Genomic DNA, 20,343 nt, shown 5'->3' on the forward strand with positions numbered 1-20,343 from the left:
CTGTTTTCCTCTTTCCAGGTCTGTTTCCGCATTATTTACACATGTATTTTCTTTTTTCAGAGCACCTGTGATCCTGTAGTGAATCACTCGGAGACGATCAGCCACACGGTCAGCGTTCCTCTACAGACCACTCTAGGAACGCTGGAGGAGATCGCCTGCTGAGTGCACTTTCCCTCCACACCACCAGGAGGCGGACCACATCTTCCTCTCTTTCCCTGACAGTCTACTGATGGGACAGAAGTCTGGGGAAGACGGGCCGAAACGAAAAGAGGGAACGTCTGAAACGACTCGTTCTCTTTATTTTCTTGCTGTTCAAACTGTTTAAACTGTTCAAACATGATCATCTTGCACAAAACCCATAAAAAAAATAAAAAAAACAAGCGCAGAGGCAGCGACCAATGAACAACGCAAAGGATCGTCAGGAGGAGGATGCTGACCTCTTTCTTTCCACACACACACTTTCATACACACACATACAGTCATACACACACACACAGTTCCCAAAGCCGAAACTGAGGCAAGACTCATCTGAGACAGTTCCAAACACGAAACAAAGTGTGTGTGAATGTGCACTCGCGTAGGACTTTACAAATCAGTGTGTAAATGTCTCTCTCTCTCCCTCTCTTTCTCTCTCTCTTTTGCTCTCTCTCTCGTTCTCTATCTCTCTCTGCTCAGCCGCCGTTTTGAAGTCTACTGCCAAAAACATGAAGAAATACCAGAGAAAACATGGTGAACCTCTTTTAACTTTGCATGTGTCGGTTTCTCGGGCTGTGATGCTCTCTCTCGTTTTCTCTCGCGCCAAGAGCACTTCCATCGCGCCGCTCGTTCGCTGTGTGTCTCTCTGCATCCGGCCGGCCAGAACCTGTCCCGAATCTACAACCCTACAATCGGCACCCATCCTTTCTTTTCTTCTTATTTCTTTTCTTCTCTCATTTTCTTTGTTCACTAGTTCTTCACTTTTCTATTTTAAAATTTGAACCCAAAAAGCCCTAGAAACCCATAGGAACCCCTACTGACATTTCTGCCACCGCAACTTCACCTTGTGACTGGATAACGAGGGTCTCTGCACCAGGCGCCTTCCTTTATCAACCTGTAAACTCAAATTATAAGGGAGAGGAATACAAAAGAGAAGGTAAAGAAAAAGAAGAAAAGAAAATAGCAAAAGAACTTGAAGATTTAAAAAAAAGGTGTTTTATTGTCTTTTGTTTTTAAGCCATAAAATGTGGTCATGTCATCTTACAGGAACAATAACCATATATGTAGTTCTTAGTCTTGCTTAGTTTTGGGATTTTTTTTGGTTTCTTTGTTCTTGTTTTGTTTTCTTTAGCCAGACAATCAATTGTTTTTGCCACATTTCCGATACATATCTGATACTCACTGTATCTGATCATATCTTTTTTTAAGCAGTCTCACCTTTGTAGATGTTTGAGTACTGATTCATTTACTTGGCCAAGGTAGGTGATACAGTTTCAAAAGCAAGACCTAAACAAGGTTCCTCAATGTTTAAAAAAGGGTTGAAGGGGTTCTGTACACATTTTCAAAAGTAGTCCTTTCAAGATTTACCTATTAAAAATGTCACTGAAAGTGGTTGTTGTATGGCATTGAATAAAAAAAGAACCGTTAAGAGTTAAACTAGAAAGAGAATTGACAAATTGGGGGAAAGCTCTGTGTACTTTAGGCTCTGATCAAGTGGAGCTACACTTGTCTTAATATTAAAGGTCCTACAATTAGTTTTGTAACATTTTTAGGCATATTCAGAGAATTATATTCAAAAACCATTAAACTAAAGCAGATTTGGCCCCTAAAATGTCCTTTGGATTGTTCAGAACATCAATGTTAGCAAAGCGAGACCCAGCATTGTGTGCTAATTTTTTTTTTCACCCCAATTTAGGCCAATTCTCCCACCCATTCAGCTGCTAGTCACCTTTATATCCCCCTATCACTAGAAGGGTGAAGACTAGCACATGCCTCCTCCGACACATGTGAAGTCAGCCACCACCCCTTGTCTAACGGCTGCTGATGTAGCCGGTAGTCGGTTCTGATACATCAGCTCACAGACGCCTTGTGCTGATCGACATCACCCTTTGGAGTGATGTGGGGAATGAGCGCCGCCATCTACCCACCCAGAGAGAGCAAGGCCGATTGTGCTCTCTCAGGGCTCTGGCAGCTGAAGGCAAGCTGCATGACTGGGATTCGAACCAGCGATCTCCCGATCATTACATTAATGTCAGCGCTATAGACTGCTGGGACTCTCAGCCACCCAATGTGTGCTACGTTTCAAAATGTTCCAAAAATGTAAGTGAAGTGAGAAATTTGAACAAAATCTTAGCATCTTACAGTGTATAATGTTTTTTTTAAAGACCAACTTTTGGTTCTATAAAACATTTTTAAAATATAGAGAAAAGAGATGTACAAGTGGAGGTTTAAGAACCATATGCTCCTTTTCGCAGAACCTAAAGGTCTAGAAATTCTTCTACGACTTCATTAATTAACTTTCTTGTTACACCTTTACTGTAGCCTGAAGACCTTTTCTGTTTCAACCAGCAGAGGAGCAGAATAATATGTAGAGAACCAGCATGGTGAGTTAGTCCCCCCGCCTCTATATATGTTATCCAGAGGATTTAAGGATATAAGATACATGGCTAATGGGATACTAATGGCACGGAACGATCGCCATTAGCATTTGTGGTTACCATCCCCCCAGCAAACCACTTCAGGCAATTTACCATCCAGACATGTAGCCTATAGAACGTGACAAACATGCAGAGAGGATAAGAAAGGCTGTTCTTTAACACTAAAGTATGTAGAGTCGTGAAAAACTCAGGACACCCTCATAAACCCTTTGTCTTTTTTGATATACAGCTCTGGAAAAAAAATGAGACCACTTCAGTTTCTGAATCAGTTTCTTTGATTTTGCTATTTATTTATATATATATATATATATATATATATATATATATATATATATATATATATATACTTGAGTAAAGTGAACATTCTATAAACCTCGAACAACAACTCTCTCAAACAAAAATATAAAATATTGCCATTTATTTGCAGAAAATGAGAAATGGTTGAAATAACTAATAGGATGCAGAGCTTTCAGACCTCAAATAATGCAAAGAAAACAAGTTCAAATTCATAATTTTTTGTAAGATTGAAGTTCAGAAATCAATATTTGGTGGTTTTTAATCACAGTTTTCATGCATCTTGGCACGTTCTCCTCCACCAGTCTTACACACTGCTTTTGGATAACTTTGTGCTTTACACTTCTGATGCAAAAATTCAAGTAGTTCAGCTTGGTTTGATGGATTGTGATCATCCATCTTCCTCTTGATTATATTCCAGAGGTATTTAATTTGGTAAAATTAAAAAACTCATCATTTTTAAGTGGTCTCTTTTTTCAGAGCTGTATATTTAAACAAAAAATTAAACAACAAATTAAAACTCAATTTGTAGAAATGTAAATTCAGATGAGCCCGAGAAGAGATCATAATTGAGACTATGATCTCTGAAAAATTTAAAATCGGTCATTGAAACCTCCACAAACTAATTTACAAGTGAAGGACATTTAATCAGGCAACCTGAGCCTAGCAAGTTCAAAAAGATAAAAATCGACTGCTACAAAACTGTACAAAATGTTTTATTTATTAAAAAAAAATTGAGTAAATATTGGCTAAATTAAACAGCTGAGACACAAAATTAAAAATGAAAATTGTAAAAGTAATTTGGGGGGGAAATACTACACACTGACTGTGAGCGAGGGTGTAGAAGAGTGTACCCATTATGCAAATAAATGATGCCAGAAGCCAGTATGTACTAAACATGTTTACCATATATTTACCTTTACCTAAAAACCTTTATCTTAGAATGTATTATGTACATTATTTGGGCTATTTCTTCTAAAGTATGTATTTCGGTAAAATTACTGCTTAATTTCTTTTGTGTAAATGTCAAGCAATTGACGTTTTCACGTGACTATACTAGTGCATCTCCAAAAATGAGAATATCTTTGAAAAGTTACTTTATTTCAGTAATTCAGTTTAAAATGAGAAAGGGATTAAACACAGTGAGTGATCTTAAGTGTTTTAAGCTTTTATTATGGCTTACAGCCAAAAATGTGTTTCAGAAAATTAGAATATTATATAAAGACCAATTGGTACTTTTGGCAGTGTGGGCAGTGTGCCAAATCCTGCTGGAAAATGAAATCTGCATTAAACACCAGCACATGTCTCTCAAAACCATCTCTCATTGTGGAAACTACACACTAGACTTCAAGCAGTTTGAACTGTGTGTCTCTCCACTCTTCTTTCAGACTCTGCTCCCTTGAATTACGAATGAAATGTAAAATTTACTGATGGTCAGTGATGGTTTGGAGAGACATGTCATCTGCTGGTGTTGATCCACTGTGTTTTATTATATAAAGTCTAAAGTCAGTGCAGTTTTGTTTTCCCACAAAATCTTACAGCACTTCATGCTTCCCTCTAGTGTCAACTTTTATGGAGATGCGGATTTCATTTTCCAGCAGGACTTGGCACACTGCCCACACTGCAAAAAAAAAAAAAAAAGTTCTTATATACCATTCAAATTGTCTGACACACTGATTTTTGGGCTTTTATTGGCTATAAGCCATATTAATCAATCATATAAAAATAAAATAAATAAATGTTTAAAATAGATCACTCTGTGTGTAATTCACCTATATAATATACGAGTTTCACATTTTCAACTGAATCATTGAAATAAAGTCATTTTTTAAATTATATTAATTTGTTTTGAGATGCAAGTAATTACACCCCTGTTCCACCGGCTGGTTTCTCAGGCTTCAGATCGTATCTCTCTGCTGCTCTTTGTTTAATTGTTTACTGGCGATAAAAATAATGCTATATCATCAGATTTTCCCTTCCTAGATCATACATTCTGAAAATGCATCCACTAAAGCTTATTACCGCATCAGGGTTTCGGGTTATTAAACCTGAATCATTTTAATTAGACGGCTTGTGTACTAAATTCAGATGCTGGCTGGTTTATCGTTTCATTAAGTGACTGCAAAAGCAGGCCTGTGAAGAACAAGTGCTGATTAATAAATAAGCTGAATGGGTTATTATCAGAATACCCTACCTTAAAGTCCTTAAAACGTTCAAAAATGACTTATTGTCACGTTTATTAGTCTTTTGACTACAGAGAATTATTTTTATTATATTTTTCTCTGCATAATCTTGTTATATTTTCGCTTGTGTGCATGTGTCCATCCTGTCTTATCAAGCTGCACAACAGGAAGGACAATTGGCAATTAGTGAAAATTGGCATTTGATGAAAACAAGGTTGACCCTGAGTAGGAGTGTGTGATATGGCTCTAAAATAATATCACAAAATTGTATAATATTTTCATGATAACGATACTCTTGGCGATATAACAAAACACTGATTTGAAAAAATATATATATTTCAAGAATACACCACTGCAACAAAATGAAAATTAAATTTTATTACTGCATAAGATATGATATTAAACTGAGATATCAAAAAATACAAGAATTGTATCAGATTTGTAACAGACGTCAATTATCCAGAATTTTATGATACTAATAATAATGAACTCCAAATATCTCCAAATCCAAAGTAAAATAAATGATACTGGACAGATATAATCTCTATAGTCTCTAGTATATATATAATGGGAAATGAGAACACTGTGAATTTTTCTTTTGCTAAAAACAGCAAAAAAAAAAAAAAAAGTATTACCCTGATGTGATAATCAGGAGTGGGTGACATGGCACGATATTTCAGGGTATAATATCGTTCACGTATTCAAAAATGTTGCCAATATTATTGTGTACAATGTGATATGGCACACCCCTGACCTTAAGTTATAAACACATTAAATTAAATTGGGCATGATAATCTTGTTCCACCTTAAAGATACAGTTTGATTATAGTTAGAATTTTCAAAAAAATATGAAAGTAAAATTTGTACTACGACAGGGTGGAGAGGTTAAGCTTTATGTGTCTTGAGAAAGGAGGCAGGTTTTGCAGCATTATTATTAACTAAAAGTAATTAGACAGCCCAACATGCTTGGAGAAGGACAAATCTATTACATGAGCTGACAGACTCCAATTAAAAACTGGCTTCAGTTTGTAAAATTAATTAAATTTCTTATATAGTTTAAGACCTAATCCAATGTCTAATTTGCACACAACCCCCTTGTTTTCAAATATAACCCCTTTTATTTTGAACAAAGTTAAAAGAGGAAGAAGTGAAATCCTCTCTTCTTTTAAGAATTGGGACAACCTTTCATTCACCCGATTCAGATATACAGGGGTTGAACACTGAAACTGAAACACCTGGTTTTAGACCACAATAATTTATTGTCCCGACGAACAGTTCTGGTGGAAACAGGAGAGTTGAGGTGAACATTGAATGCAGCCGTGGTTTTATGTTTTTTGGATACAATCCGGATTAGCACCCGAACATCCCTTTCAGACAGCTTCCTCTTGCGTCCACAGTTAATCCTGTTGGATGTGGTTGGTCATTGTTGGTGATATGCTAACATTACCCTGGATACCGTGGCTCTTGATGCATCACAAAGACTTGCTGTCTTGGTCACAGATAAGCCAGCAAGACGTGCACCAACAATTTGTCCTCTTTTGAACTCTGGTGTGTCACACATAATGTGTGCATTGCAATATTTTGAGCAAAACTGTGTGCTTACCCTGCTAATTGAACCTTCACACTGTGCTCTTACTGGTGCAATGTGCAGGCTGGTCTAATTTAGCCATGAAACCTCCCACACTAAAATGACAGGTGTTTCAGTTTCATTGTCCAACCCCTGTAGTTTATAGCAGTGAAGCGCTATGGAAGTTTAGCAACCTAGCTGCTGCTTAACTCGTTAACTTTATAGGGTTTTAATGTTATTTATTAATGTCCATTCCTTAATTACCTTGTCTTGAGGAGCTGAAATTAGCTTTTATTAACTTATCTTTTATTTGCTCTTTCCATTCAACGTTAAGCACTCCTATTCAACCTAATTGCTGTCTGTTACACCATTTAAGATGGAACAGGAAAGTTAGCTAGCTAGCTAGCTACTGACACAAACTACTACTACTTTTTAATGCTTGTTGTAAAGAAAATGGCCATTAAATGTTGAAACAATATGGTAACATATTGGCTATCGTTATTTTTAACAAGAAAGCTACTACAAATTTGTAGTTTTCTTTGGTCACTTGTGCCGCCATCTTGCCAGTGATTCTCATGGCCCTCTTTTTGGAGTGTTCTTCTGAAAAATCTCAGTTTAAAGGGCCATGTAGCCCTTCCCCTAACCTACCCCTCCAGCCTACCCCTAGACTGTATGCACAAAAATGAGGGGTAGGGCCAAGGGTTTGAAATGGGATCAGGCCCAGGTCTTGTCATTCTCTGAAAAAAGCAGCAAATATCAAAATTATGATCTCATTAGGACGGTTTTCGTGTTTTTCCTGGCTCTTCTGCTCTCTTCTCCAGAACCTCGTCCTCTGTCCTTCCTGTCACCATGGAAACCGTATGCATGCATTGGACAGCTGCGGGGGGCTCATGAAAAAGAAAACAAATGAATTTAATTGAATCAAACAAGGTCCTCGTTTTTCTTTTTCCGGGCTTCACTCGAGCCCTGCAGGCCTCTGCCATCCCCAGACGCGCACCTCAGGCTTTGCAGAGAACCTAACAGGATAAATTTCCATGCTAATATGCTTTTATTTAATTATGACTAGCATTATTATAATTTTCCCCCTCGTCCTCAGCCTTATTCTGAGGGCATGTTTACTATTTATACTATTTACACCTCCTTCCCTCTAAAGAATCGCAAAGGCGTGACTTGCTGTTGACATTGGTAATATAGAACTTCTTGGCGAAGGCGGAATTAGCGTTAGCCATGACTTAGAGGAAGAATGACGCTATGTGACTGAAATGAAGTGCAGTAATGATTATGTGGTGCTGACACTTTTGTATCAGAGAAAAGAGAGAGCGATATGAGCCATATTGGGGTGTTAAATTGATTGTAGAACAGTAGAAACATTAAAACAACTCCAGGACTTCTCTAGAAGGATTTTCTGAAAGGATGCTGATCTGATCATGGGTGTAGATTTGTGTGAATCCCGTTTGTTTTATCTTGCCACTTGATTGTGGGTTCGTTGATTGATTAAATGCTCTGTGAACGATAGAGGCCTCAGCGTACTTCTTGTGGAGACGTTGTTCGCTTGACTAACGCCGTTTTGTAAGAAGTATGCAGATGCCTTAAGTGTTTCTTAATCTGCTCTGCTCTGATACGATTTCTTTGTCATTATCAAATTCAATTCCTGGCTTCAATTCATTCATGGTTTTAAAAAAACACTCAAAACATTTCATTCGTAGCCATTGAACATTATTTCATTTGTATACCTCTTCAACCAACCAGTGAATAGAACGGTTCTGTGCTTTTGGCACAAGTGGCTCTAAGTTGGCCCTTCAAAAGGTAGAAACTGTTTTGTTTTGTGGACATGAATTAGACCCAACTTGACCATATTCCACTGTTTTTTTTAGACTCTAGGCTTAAAGGAGGACTCCGATGTGACTTGGGTTGAGACTTGGGGTGTAGTGAAACATGATAAGGAATACTTCAAACTTTTGGTGAGTAGCCCCACCTCTGTTCACCCCGAGCATTCAAAAATACAGCACTTTTACCATACGCTCCCAACAGGCTTATAGTGCTAGTGATAGGGGCATAGAGATATAGAGATATACCAAGCAAATGGTGTATCAAAGTAGCTCCAAACTTCATTGGTAAAATTCAGAGGACCTTGATATTTAAAACGAGGCATTAAGAACATTCCAATTTCCAATGTTTTCTCCCCTGGAGTGCGTTTAAATAACATGGTATGATGCATCGTTGCAACTAACAAACATCTGAAGTATGACCGTTTCCTGAGATCATGTACTCTGTTTGTACCACCGTAATCTGAATTATGTTTGTTTAAAGCAACGTCGTCAGAACTGTGATGTTTCTTAACGTGTTAGGACTTATTTCTACAGTGGAAACTTTGTGATAAAAAATAAATTAAAAATAGTAGGAAACGCTGTTATTAGAGGAAAAAAATTGACTATTTGCAATCAAGTTACAAAAGTATTATAAATGAACACACAGAAGTAAATGATCATGGGTAGAAGTGTGCTAAACAAGGGAACTAGTTTGAATCCCTGCAGCTGACATGTTTTTCTGCCATAAACTGCCAAAAACTATTGATTAATCAACTGATTAAAGTACAGTTTGGATAACGTTACACAGCCAGCGCACACGTGGCCTATAGTGATGGCATTTGATGATTGCAATCATGATCATAAACACAGAATACATTAAGATGTGCAGTGAGTGCTACTCGTTTAAATGATTTTACGTTTATATGTTCCTATCAGACAATTACTGATAATTTTTAGATTACTGAATCAGCGGAAACTAAGCTTTAATCACAGCTCCTAAGCCGTAGGTCCAACTGAGCAATTTAACGCCAGTGTTTGCCAGAGTTCGGTGGAACTACGGTTTTGGGAAACACCTGTGTGACTTGATGATAGATCTGACTTTTTTGGTTACCAATATAGTTACCTCCATAGTTCGGACTACTGTTTTGGAAAACACTTGCATAGCAACTGCATTGTTCCAACTATGTAAGTTGCTAAGGTAGTTAGCAACTATGCTTTTGGGAAACAAATCTCTGGTCGAAAGAAGGGTTGCCAGCCTTGTCGCTTCTGCTTTCTTCTGGCTTTCACCACATGGCGTCATGGCTCTTCTTTTTGAAGAAGACCCATGTCTTCACATGTCTGAGGTGTTTAATATTTATCTTTTTGATGTTACTGTAGCCCTGCTTCCCAACTGTCCTCCTTTTTTAGCACTGGCTTGGGACCAGCCTAGGCAGAGCTTAAAGTAGTTCTTAAAATGTAACTATAAGTCGATAAGTCAAGTGACGAGCACAAACGAATAGGTAGGATAGGAAAACAGTTTGCTAAATTAATTCTGAGGAAATGCATGAATTCCAACTGTGGCTAAAAAATATTTGGTGACAACCCTGCCAAAAAATCTAGCTCAGGACCAGCTGATCATCCAGAAAATGTTAACATGCTAGCCAGGCTAGCCTACCAGTGTACGATAAGTTCGCATGGATGACGATCTGGTCTGGAGCTGGATTGTTTAGCAAGGTGTCTACATAAGAAGGAAGAGCACCATAAAACAAATGGCATAAATGTAACTCAAAAGATGGCATCACCTGGAGAACTACCTCTGGGTTACAGTGTGCATTTTTAAAGTTCTCAGTGCCTCAGGGTCCTCTGGATTTAACCAATGAAGTGTGGAGCTACTTTGAGCTTGGTAATGCTGTGAAAAATGTTTTTTTTTTTTCTGGGATGGGCAATGCTATGCCCCTATTGTTAGCATTGTAAGCCTGTTGGGAGCATCAGCTAAAAGCGATATATTTTGGAATGCTGGGAGTGAACAGAGGTGGGGTATTCTACAAAAGTTTGTACTCGTTATCATGTTTCTCTACAACCCAAGTCCATTTCACACTGGATTTCTCCTTTAATTTGGGACTGTCCTCCAGCAATGTAAAATATGTAATGTAACGAATTAAACCAGACAACAGGTTGTGTTTTTAACAGAGCGAGTTTATTTAACAAGGGTGAATTTATGGAAGATGAGCTGTCAGTTTCTTAGACTATCATTGGCCATTTGGCGAACGGAAATGAAGTACCTGTACCTGTACATTACCTTTTTTTCTGGAAGTGTACAGTATAAACATGCATACTACGAATAAATAGATATACAGTAGGTGCCCTTTTGGCCTGTTTGGACGTCCATAACTGCAGCTTACTTTCGTAAAAAATTTTATAAGGTGCTAAAAACAGTTCTTTGAGGAACGCCATAGAAGAACAATTTGTGTTTCCTTGAGATGTTTCTGAGTATGATATATATATATTTTTTCTAAAGCATAATTTAAGGCAGTGGTTCTCAAACATTTCAGACCATGTACCACCCACACTCAAACTAAAAAGTCAAAGTAGCACCTAAGAGTCACCCACAGGAACATTTCGTCGCTGTCCAGTGAAGAAAAAAACCTTCCAAACTTTCAATACAGGTCAATGTAAAAAGAGTTTTTCTTTCAGGTAATTTTTAAGAGTTTCTATTGGTTCTATTTTGGCAAAGTGTGAGGGACAGTTTGTGGGTTCAAATTATGTAGTAAACTAAAAATCGTCAAAAATTGAGATACTTGATTTTCATTGGAGAATGACTATATGCAAGCAAACTAGGGGTAAAAGATATGGACAAAAGACAATGTGAAACACAATGGATTAATGCTATTGAAATGTAGTTTTCGAATTTAAATAGCAGTGCAGCAAAATGTCTTTTATTTTGAAGTTTGTGACGTTTGGAGAAAATTGTTTTTATTCAGTGATATGTAAATGTCTCCAATGAAATAAGGCAAATTCTTAAGACCCATAGAACTGACTATCCCCTTGTATCCACATGCATTTGCCTGTATGATATTTTGTTTTTGATACATTAAAAACATTTATTTGATGGTGTACCACCTTGAAATTCTTCACGTACCACCAGTGGTACAGGTACCACAGTTTGAGAACCACTGATTTAAGGAACCGGGATTGGTTCTTCAATGCTGTTCCTCAAAAGAGCCACTTGTAGCATCTTCCTGTATTTATTTTTTAAAGAGTGAATCAGTGTTTAAAGGCCTAACATATATTACGCATAAGATGATCAGGGCAGAAAACTGAAGATTATGATGTTCGGGTGTGGTCTGTTTGTCTCTTTTTCTCTCTATCTTTCTCTCTCTTTCTTTCTCTCTCTCTTTCTGTGCCGTCCTTTCCGTTTCCTTTTCAGCCCACTGCTACGAGAATTTCCATCTATGAGAGAATTGTAGAAATGGCACTATTTATATATTGGTTTGACTTCTGTTTATTTTTTATGGTTACTGCAGGACTGCTTTTCATTACGTGATATGCATCTGTGTTTTTAATGTGATTAAATCAGAAATGTTTCTTTTTCCTTGCTTGTTTGCTGTGCTCTTTATTTACTGTACTGAATCTTGTTCACGTAGTGTTTGTGTGTGTGAAGGGTGGTTAAAAAAGAAAACATAAAAGATAGATTTAACCTTTACAGCAGAGTTTATCAAGCTATTTAATGCTGATAATATGCTTCTATGAGCCATTTAGATTGGTCCTTTATTGTAACATCAACCACCCTGGCCACACCCCTCACCCGGCAACCCGCCACCAGAGCCCCACCCACTAGATTAGTTGAAGATCCACCGTTTCTGTCAGTGTGGTTGAAAACTTCAGACAGTGCACAGCAGGATTAGCTAGCAGACTTTGTTTGATGGAGGGATCTGTACCTACTGCCCGTGGCAAGTCAACAGGGGCCGGTTGCAGCGGTTGTGTGTAATTTCAAACGTAAGCTAGTTGTAAAGTAAGTGTTGCACCACACAAACTAGTATATACACAGGAGCTAGTAGCTACTAAGTATTTATACCTAACTCCCTCAATAGAGGGATTACAAATCACTTTCGCCGTAATGCGTTGAGATACAGGCTACTTTTGAGAACTCAAGATAACGCACACTCATACACATACATAATAATAATGCTAATAATAATATCACCCACATACTATATTTTATTGAATACAACATGCTGTAAAAGCCATTTATATTTATCATAAATTATAAAAATCTGTGCTGGTTGACAACTGCATTTCCATGGCAACATGTTGACTGCCCGGTTATAAATTTGTTTTCATCATGTAAAAGCGAATCTCTGCGCATGAGTAAGTTGAAACTGCCATTTTTTATTCTTTAAACTACGGACAACATTTCTCACAAATTCCAAATAAAAAGATTGTCATTTAGAAAAATGAGAAATGACTGAAATAACAAAACAAAAAAAAGATGCAGAGCTTTCAGACATCAAATAATGCAAAGAAACAAGTTCATATTCATAAAGATTTAAGAGTTCAGAAATCAATATTTGGTGGAATAACCCTGGTTTTTAATCACAGTTTTTATGCATCTTGGCATGTTCTCCTCCACCAGTCTTACACACTGCTGTTAGATACCTTTACACCGCTCCTGGTGCAAAAATTCAAGCAGTTCAGCTTGGTTTGTTGGCTTGTGATCATCCATCTTCCTCTGGATTATATTTTAGAGGATTTTCAATTTGGTAAAATCAAAGAAACTCATCATTTTTAGGTGGTCTCTTATTTGTTTCCAGAGCTATTGTATTTTATCCCCTGTATTTTGTTTCTTACATCAGTTTCTGCAATAGTCTGAAGAGCTAAATCATCTTCACACTTTTCACAAAAGTCCTATATCTTCTACATTATTTTATTTGGATTTTACTCCAACAATTTTACCACTGGAAGATCTCTCAAGCAGTTGACTGTTGACAGTTAAAGGGTTAAAGGCCTGAATACACAAAAGTTCTTCAAAAAGAAATGAAACAGACTGAAAGGAAACAACTGGATGATTCCGATGGCAGCTCTATCAGAACATCAGAATGCGCAGCTCCACCGTGACAGTAAACAAGAACATTTTAATGGAATTATTGCTGTTATCGCACTCATCTCATCGAGTTGCCGTCCATCACAGACATATTTTGGAGCAACCATTGTGAAATATTTGAGCGTGTCGAGGTGACGTGGCAACCTGATTTAATTTTAGCGGTCTGGAGAGATTCTGCGAGAACAAACAGTAATAATTCATGCGATTCTGATCTAAATTTCATTCTTGGATCCTTGCATATTTACTATTAAATCAGGGTCTATGGCCTGGGGTTGCCTCTTTCACTGACTGTGAAAACTGTGGTTTGTACTTGAACCTAATCCACCACATCTTATGCATCTAATTACTGCCATCAGGAGTCTATGATTATTAGATCTGTGGGATGGAGGTGAAATGTGCAGAAAAGTAGATATCCTTAAGAAGGGTTGGAGACCACCAATACGCCATTTGGAGGTCCAAAACTTCAGCATACCAACGGCTTTAAATGGCTAAAATAACTTACCCTAGTTTGCTCCAAAACTTGGTATGTCTCAGGCAGAGACAGTATGTAACTGGGTCGTGCCACTAAAGGACAGAAAAGTGCTTCCATTGCTGACCTCTCGTATCCTACTTTTAAGTAGTGTACCTCTTGGTGAGATATATTGCAGACTACTAGACTTGCAGACCTCTACGATGCAGTGGAAGACATTTTGCCCAATTGACAGACTTTGAGAGAGAGGGCCTCATTGGACTAACAGAAGCAGGATAATCATTTCCAAAAAATGCCCGCCATCTTGGCCATCCGTCCATCTATCAGCTGCTGTTGCCTGCAATTGCAGTGACGAACTAGAAACTTGGACTTCTAAGGACTTGAACAGTTTTGTCTTCGATGATGAATCCAAGAATCCAAGTCCTGTTTGTGGTCCATGAACAGTTGGGCTTGAGTATGGATGTCTCGTGGTGAGCACTTCAATTCTACCCTCACTGTGGAGCAAAACACTGCCCCAACTGATGGTGAAACGATTTAATGGGGACATCCCTAATAGTGACACAGTGGACACCAACAGTTCAGCAGTATCTACAGGACATCCTGTCGCTATGTGATATTTTGGAGTTAGGGCAACTGAAAATATGCAGAACATGCTATTCATTTTCAGTGAATCTTCTCAAATACCAAGTTCAGAGGGTCATAATAAAAAATGGTAGAGTAAAATTGCTTCATCTTTGGGCTGTTTACAGTATAATAGTTCTGTTTTCCTAATTTGGTGTCAAATTCAACAGACTGATCGTTTTGAGTTAGGACAACTGGAAATACACAGAACAGGCAATTTATTCTCCTTCAATAGTTTTTGAATGGCAAGTTCAGAGGGTCATAAAAAAAGCGTTCAGTAAAATTGCTTAATCTTTGGGCTATTTACAGTCTAATAGTTATACTTTCATAACTTGGTGTCAACTTCAACAGATCTTTTAATAATCTGGATTTAGGGCAACTGGAAATACACAGAACAGGCAATTTATTCTCAGTGTATATTCCTTAAATGCCAAACTCATCTTGCTAGGCCCAATCCTGTTCTCTACTGGCGCATCAATGGTATTTTAACCGAATAAGACACTGGCGAAAAAGAAGAAAGAAAGAAAAACTTCAGCCTCGTCACGTGTTTCCTCTCAGGGCAAGACTTTGGACTTTCATTTTTCAGCAGGATAATACTCGTCCACACACAGCAAGGATTTTCTCAGGAATGTCTCCACTAGATTGAAACACTTCTATGGCCTCTCTGGTTGCCAGATTTATCAGCAATCAAGCATTTATGGGACCAATTTGAAAACTAGATTTGGTAATCAATGAGTATCCAGGATCTACAGGCCCAGCTGCAACATCTGTGGGCAAACGTGCTACAGGATTCTATATAATTCCTGTAGGGCTTCATGCCCAACTATATCTTATCTTGTATCCAGGGTTTTACTATCCATTCTAGTAGTTTCCCCAATAAATGGATCCTTATGCCTTAATATATTTTGTCCATTCCCCCAATAGTTTTTATATTGAATAAAACATGATCAGAGAAGTAGAGTGAAGAGGTTTGGTGTGTCATCCGACCCTAATTCACCCAACAGGGCTTGCTCCATCTTATTACTTCCTTCATTACTGCATTGGTGAGTTTTCTCTGGGTACTCCAGGTTATCCCCAAAAAACACTTGGGTGCTGAACTGGCTTTGCTTAATTGCCCTTAGGTATCCTGTGATGGACTGGTGCAATGTCATGGGGTTTTACTGCCTTGCAGCAAATGATTCCTGGCAGAATCTGGACTCACCGCCAACCTGATCAAGAAAAAGTTAATAAGAAGGTGAATGAATAAATGTATTTCTTAAAAAAAAGGAAAGAATAAATTCTCTGAACCAAAGCCTTACAAGTAGCCTGACTGAATCTGAACAAATGAAGGCTGAGGGTTTTATTTAAATGCAGTTGCAAAAAAGACGAAAAGAAAAAAGTGTTTTGTCTTTTACATACTTTGTATACCTACAGTTTGTAAACCACACCATGATGTATAGGTAACCTATCCTCTAGCAGTATGATTCTAGCAGGTTCCAACTCTACACTGCCTGCATGCACTAAAGCATGGTGGTGGTTGCTCTATGGTTGATTTGCTTTATCTGGAACTAGAAACCTGCAGTGTTTGCAGAATGGGTTGAATCTACTATTCAGAAATTCTTACAGACAACCTTATGCCTTCTGTAAGGAAGCTAAAACTTTATCACTGAAATGTCTAATAGGACAATGATCCAATGCATACTGTATCTCAAAGGCTTGGCTTCAGAAAAAGTCCTGTAAGATTTTAGATAGGCCATTATAGTCATCAAACATTTTTGAGGGATTTGAAGAAGGTGGTTGCTGGATGGAAACCCAAGAATGTAAGTGAACTGGAAGCTGCCTTCAGTAAAGAAGCTAAATCTTTGGCATCACTTGACCTTCCAACGTGACAGTGATCCCAAGCATACAGTACTTGAAAGGTCTCTAAGGCTTGGTTTCAGAAGAAGTCCTGGAAGATTCTGGAATGACCAGATTTGAATAACATAGAAACATTTGGAAGGATTTGAAGAAGGTGGTGGCTGCATGCAAACCCAAGATTACATGAGAACTGGAGGCTACCTTCATTAAGTAAGCTAAAGCTTAGGCATCACTGGGCCTTCCAACAAGGCAATGATCCCCAGCTTACAGTACTTCAAATGCCAAAAAAGCTTGGTTTCAGAATAAGTCCTGGAAGATTTTGAAGAGGCCATTATTGTCACCAAACTTGAATGCCATAGAAATGTTTTGGAGGGATTTAAAGAAGGTGGTTGCTGCATGCAAACCCAAGAATATAAATTTAAAACAAAGTACAATACATTTACCTCAGCAGAGCTATTCTAATCTAGTCACACCTGAGCAGTGTGATTTTAGCCATAAATGTACCTCAGCAGTGCAATTTTACTAATAAACTTACCTCTGCCATGATGTTCAGATCGTACATTTATTTAAGCTGTGCAATTTTAACCATAAACTTAACTCAGCAGCGCAATTTTACTAATAAACTTACTGGAAGCTGCCTTTAGTAAGCATAATAAAGTTTAGGCATCACTGGACCTTCCAATAGGACAATGATCCTACACATACAGTATCTCAAAGTCCACAACAGCTTGGTTTTAGAAGAAGTCCTGGAAGATTCTAGAGTGGCCATTCCAGTTGTCAGACTTGAATATTGGTGGGATTTGCAGAAGGTGGCTGCTGCGTGCAAACCCAAGAATACAATTGAACTAAAAGCTGCCTTGAGTGAGGAAGCTAAAACTTAGGCATCATTGGACCTTTAAACAGGATAATGATCCCAAGTCTACCTTAAAATCCACAAAGGCTTGGTTTAAGAAGAAGTCCTGGAAGATCCTTAATTGGCCATTACAGTTGCCAGACTTGAATACCACAGAACATTTTGGACTGATTTGAAAGTGGTTATACTATGCAAACCAAAGAATATAAGTAAACAAACGTTTAGACATCACTGGACCTTCCAACAGGACAATGATCCCTGAGAAGATCTGGAAGATTCTGGAGTGGTCATTATAGTTGCCAGACTTGAATACCATAGAAACCTTTTGGTGGGGTTTGAAGAAGGTGAAGAAGGTGGTCGTGCCATGCAAACCCAAGATTATTAGTCCACTGGATGCTGGTTTCTTTAATGCCCGATCAGACTACACAATTTTAGCCCAATTTTGACCCGATTTTTTTCTGCCGACACATTGCCTGCGTTGGATCCGGATTTCAGTTTCGCAAGCGACAAAGGTCCGTGTAGTGTGACACATTCAAAGAGCAGTAATTTGACGTGAGCGATGCCGTCGGATATTCTGTTAACATTCACTGAAACCTAAGCAGTTCCATCTTTACTATACCTCTATAGTTCTCTCTGGAATACACGAAGCATGTAATGTCCGTTTGGGTCAGCCAGGAACGTGCCCACAGTCGCTTTTCCCTCTTTTTTTGTTTTTCTGAGCACAAAAGCACTACCATCACGCAAAGGGCTTCTGTAGCCCTTTGATGACCTACGAACGAGAATTGGTCGGTGACTAACGTGTTAACTGCTTAACTGCTTAATCTGACAAAGTGAAGGGACAAAAATGTCGTGTAGTCTGAGCTTGGCATAAAGAACCTAAACATTAGGAATTACTGGACCGTCCAAAAGGATAATGATCCCAAGTTTTCCTCAAAGTCCACCAGGAGCTTGGGTTAAAGGGTTGAATATTTCTGGTTGCAGCTATACTACAAACATGTAGAAGTTTCAGGGGTTTAATGCAGCTCTCTGTGCATATTGGAAAATACTGCCTAATCCTGTGCTCTAGTATTCAGATCACTAGCCATGATTTTTAGTATTCAGGGAAGATGTATATGAGTGGAATAGCGCTGCAGGCAGCTTCACATACGTTCTGAAGTCTGTGGGGACGGGGTGAAATCAGAGAGAAACGGATAGGCCTCTATTTAATTTCACTCTCATGGTGGCAGTAAGTGGTGTGAAATGACTTTAGCTGTGTGAGAGGGTGTGGAGGCAGGGCGACAGGCCTGGACTGAGCTCTGCTTTTCCTCACCAATAGCCTGTCTAAAAATTCCTTTTACCAAGTCAAACAGGTTTTAGACGAATCATAGCAACTTCGGCTCAAGGGCTAAATAACCATCAGGCATTAATTTAATGTATTTTAGGACTGCAGACGATGCCTTCTGATGGCAACTTCTCACAGACCTTATGTAACCTATACATTTTTCTTTAAATGCTTTGGGTTTAGGCTAGGAATGTAAATAGATTATTTTTTTTTTGTCTGAAGGCTGAATACCATAATTGTGTTCACTTGTATCACCACTGAAAAAAATAATTCAATATCCTAATTGTATTTTTTGTAACAAAGCACAATACATTTACCTCAGCAGAGCTATTCTAATCTAGTCACATCTGAGCAGTGTGATTTTAGTCATAAATGTACCTCAGCAGTGCAATTTTACTAATAAACTTACCCCAGCCATGATATTCGAATTGTACATTTACTTAAGCTGTGCAATTTTAACCATAAACTTAACTCAGCAGTGCAATTTTACTAATTAACTTACCTCAGCCATGACATTCGAACATACATTACTTAAACTGTGCAATTTTAACCATAAACTTAACTCAGCAGTGCAATTTTACTAATAAACTTACCTCAGCCACGATATTCGAATCATACATTTACTTAAGCTGTACAATTTAGTCATAAATGTACCTCAGCAGTGCAATGTTACTAATAAACTTACCTTAGCCATGATATGCAAATCGTACATTTACTTAAGCTGTACAATTTTAGCCATAAACTTACCTTAGCAGTGCAGTTATAGCCATAAGCTTACCTCAGAAGTGCAGTTTTACTAATAAACTTACCTCAGCCACGATAATCAAATCATACATTTACTTAAGCTGTACAATTTAGTCATAAATGTACCTCAGAAGTGCAGTTTTACTAATAAACTTACCTTAGCCATGATCTTCGAATCATACATTTACTTAAGCTGTATAATTTTAGCCATAAACTTACCTCAGCAGGGTAATTTTACTAATAAACTTACCTCAGCCATGGTATTTGAATCATACATTTACTTAAGCTGTACAATTTTATTAATAACTTGTAAGAGAAAATACAAAATTAGTTGTAAACTGAAAAGAAATAACAAAACCAAAATTAAACAAACAAAACTAGAAATATAAGCTTAAAAACTGGAAATATGAGGAAAGATTTAAGTAAAAAATAAAAAAATAATGCATTTTTTTCAATAGAGCAACAGAATAAAGCTAAAATATAATCAAATAAAAATCAGAATTCTAAAATAAGTAATAAAACAGATCATTTAAATAAGAAGTAATAATACATGAAAATAACTTAATAAAGGTACAAATATTATTTTAATTGTGTTATTTAGCTGCAAATACTGATGGCATTCTTGACGAATCCTTATGATCAAGTTCCTTATCATTTTTTTTTAATACTGTGATAAAGTATTTTGGATAACATTTTTGCTCAGTTTCTATTATATTATTGAATCTTAAAAACTGACTTAACTGAAGCGGGAGAGGCTTGCAGTTCTTTAGCTATTATTCTAGGTACTTTCGTGACCTCCTAGATGAGTTGTCCATGCCCTTTTGGAGTAATTTTGGTAGACTGGTTACATCTAGGAAGGTTCATCAATGTCCATGTTTTCTCTATAAGTGAATAATAGCTCTCACTGTGTTTAGCTGGAGTCCAAAAGCTTTAG

General features: G+C 37.7%; 1 protein-coding gene across 1 annotated transcript in view; it reads left to right on the plus strand.

Annotated features, from left to right (window-relative positions):
• LOC103044531 (acid-sensing ion channel 2) overlaps positions 1-2,677 on the plus strand; it is a 317,128-nt gene extending 314,451 nt beyond the window's left edge. Inside the window, exon 10 of the mRNA XM_049468102.1 lies at positions 61-2,677. Within this exon, the coding sequence (XP_049324059.1) occupies positions 61-162 (102 nt within the window). The 3' untranslated portion in view covers positions 163-2,677. The remainder of the gene's footprint in view (positions 1-60) is intronic.
• Positions 2,678-20,343: the final 17,666 nt, after the last annotated feature.

This window comes from Astyanax mexicanus, chromosome 19 (assembly GCF_023375975.1).
Source record: "Astyanax mexicanus isolate ESR-SI-001 chromosome 19, AstMex3_surface, whole genome shotgun sequence".
Lineage (NCBI taxonomy): Eukaryota > Metazoa > Chordata > Actinopteri > Characiformes > Acestrorhamphidae > Astyanax > Astyanax mexicanus.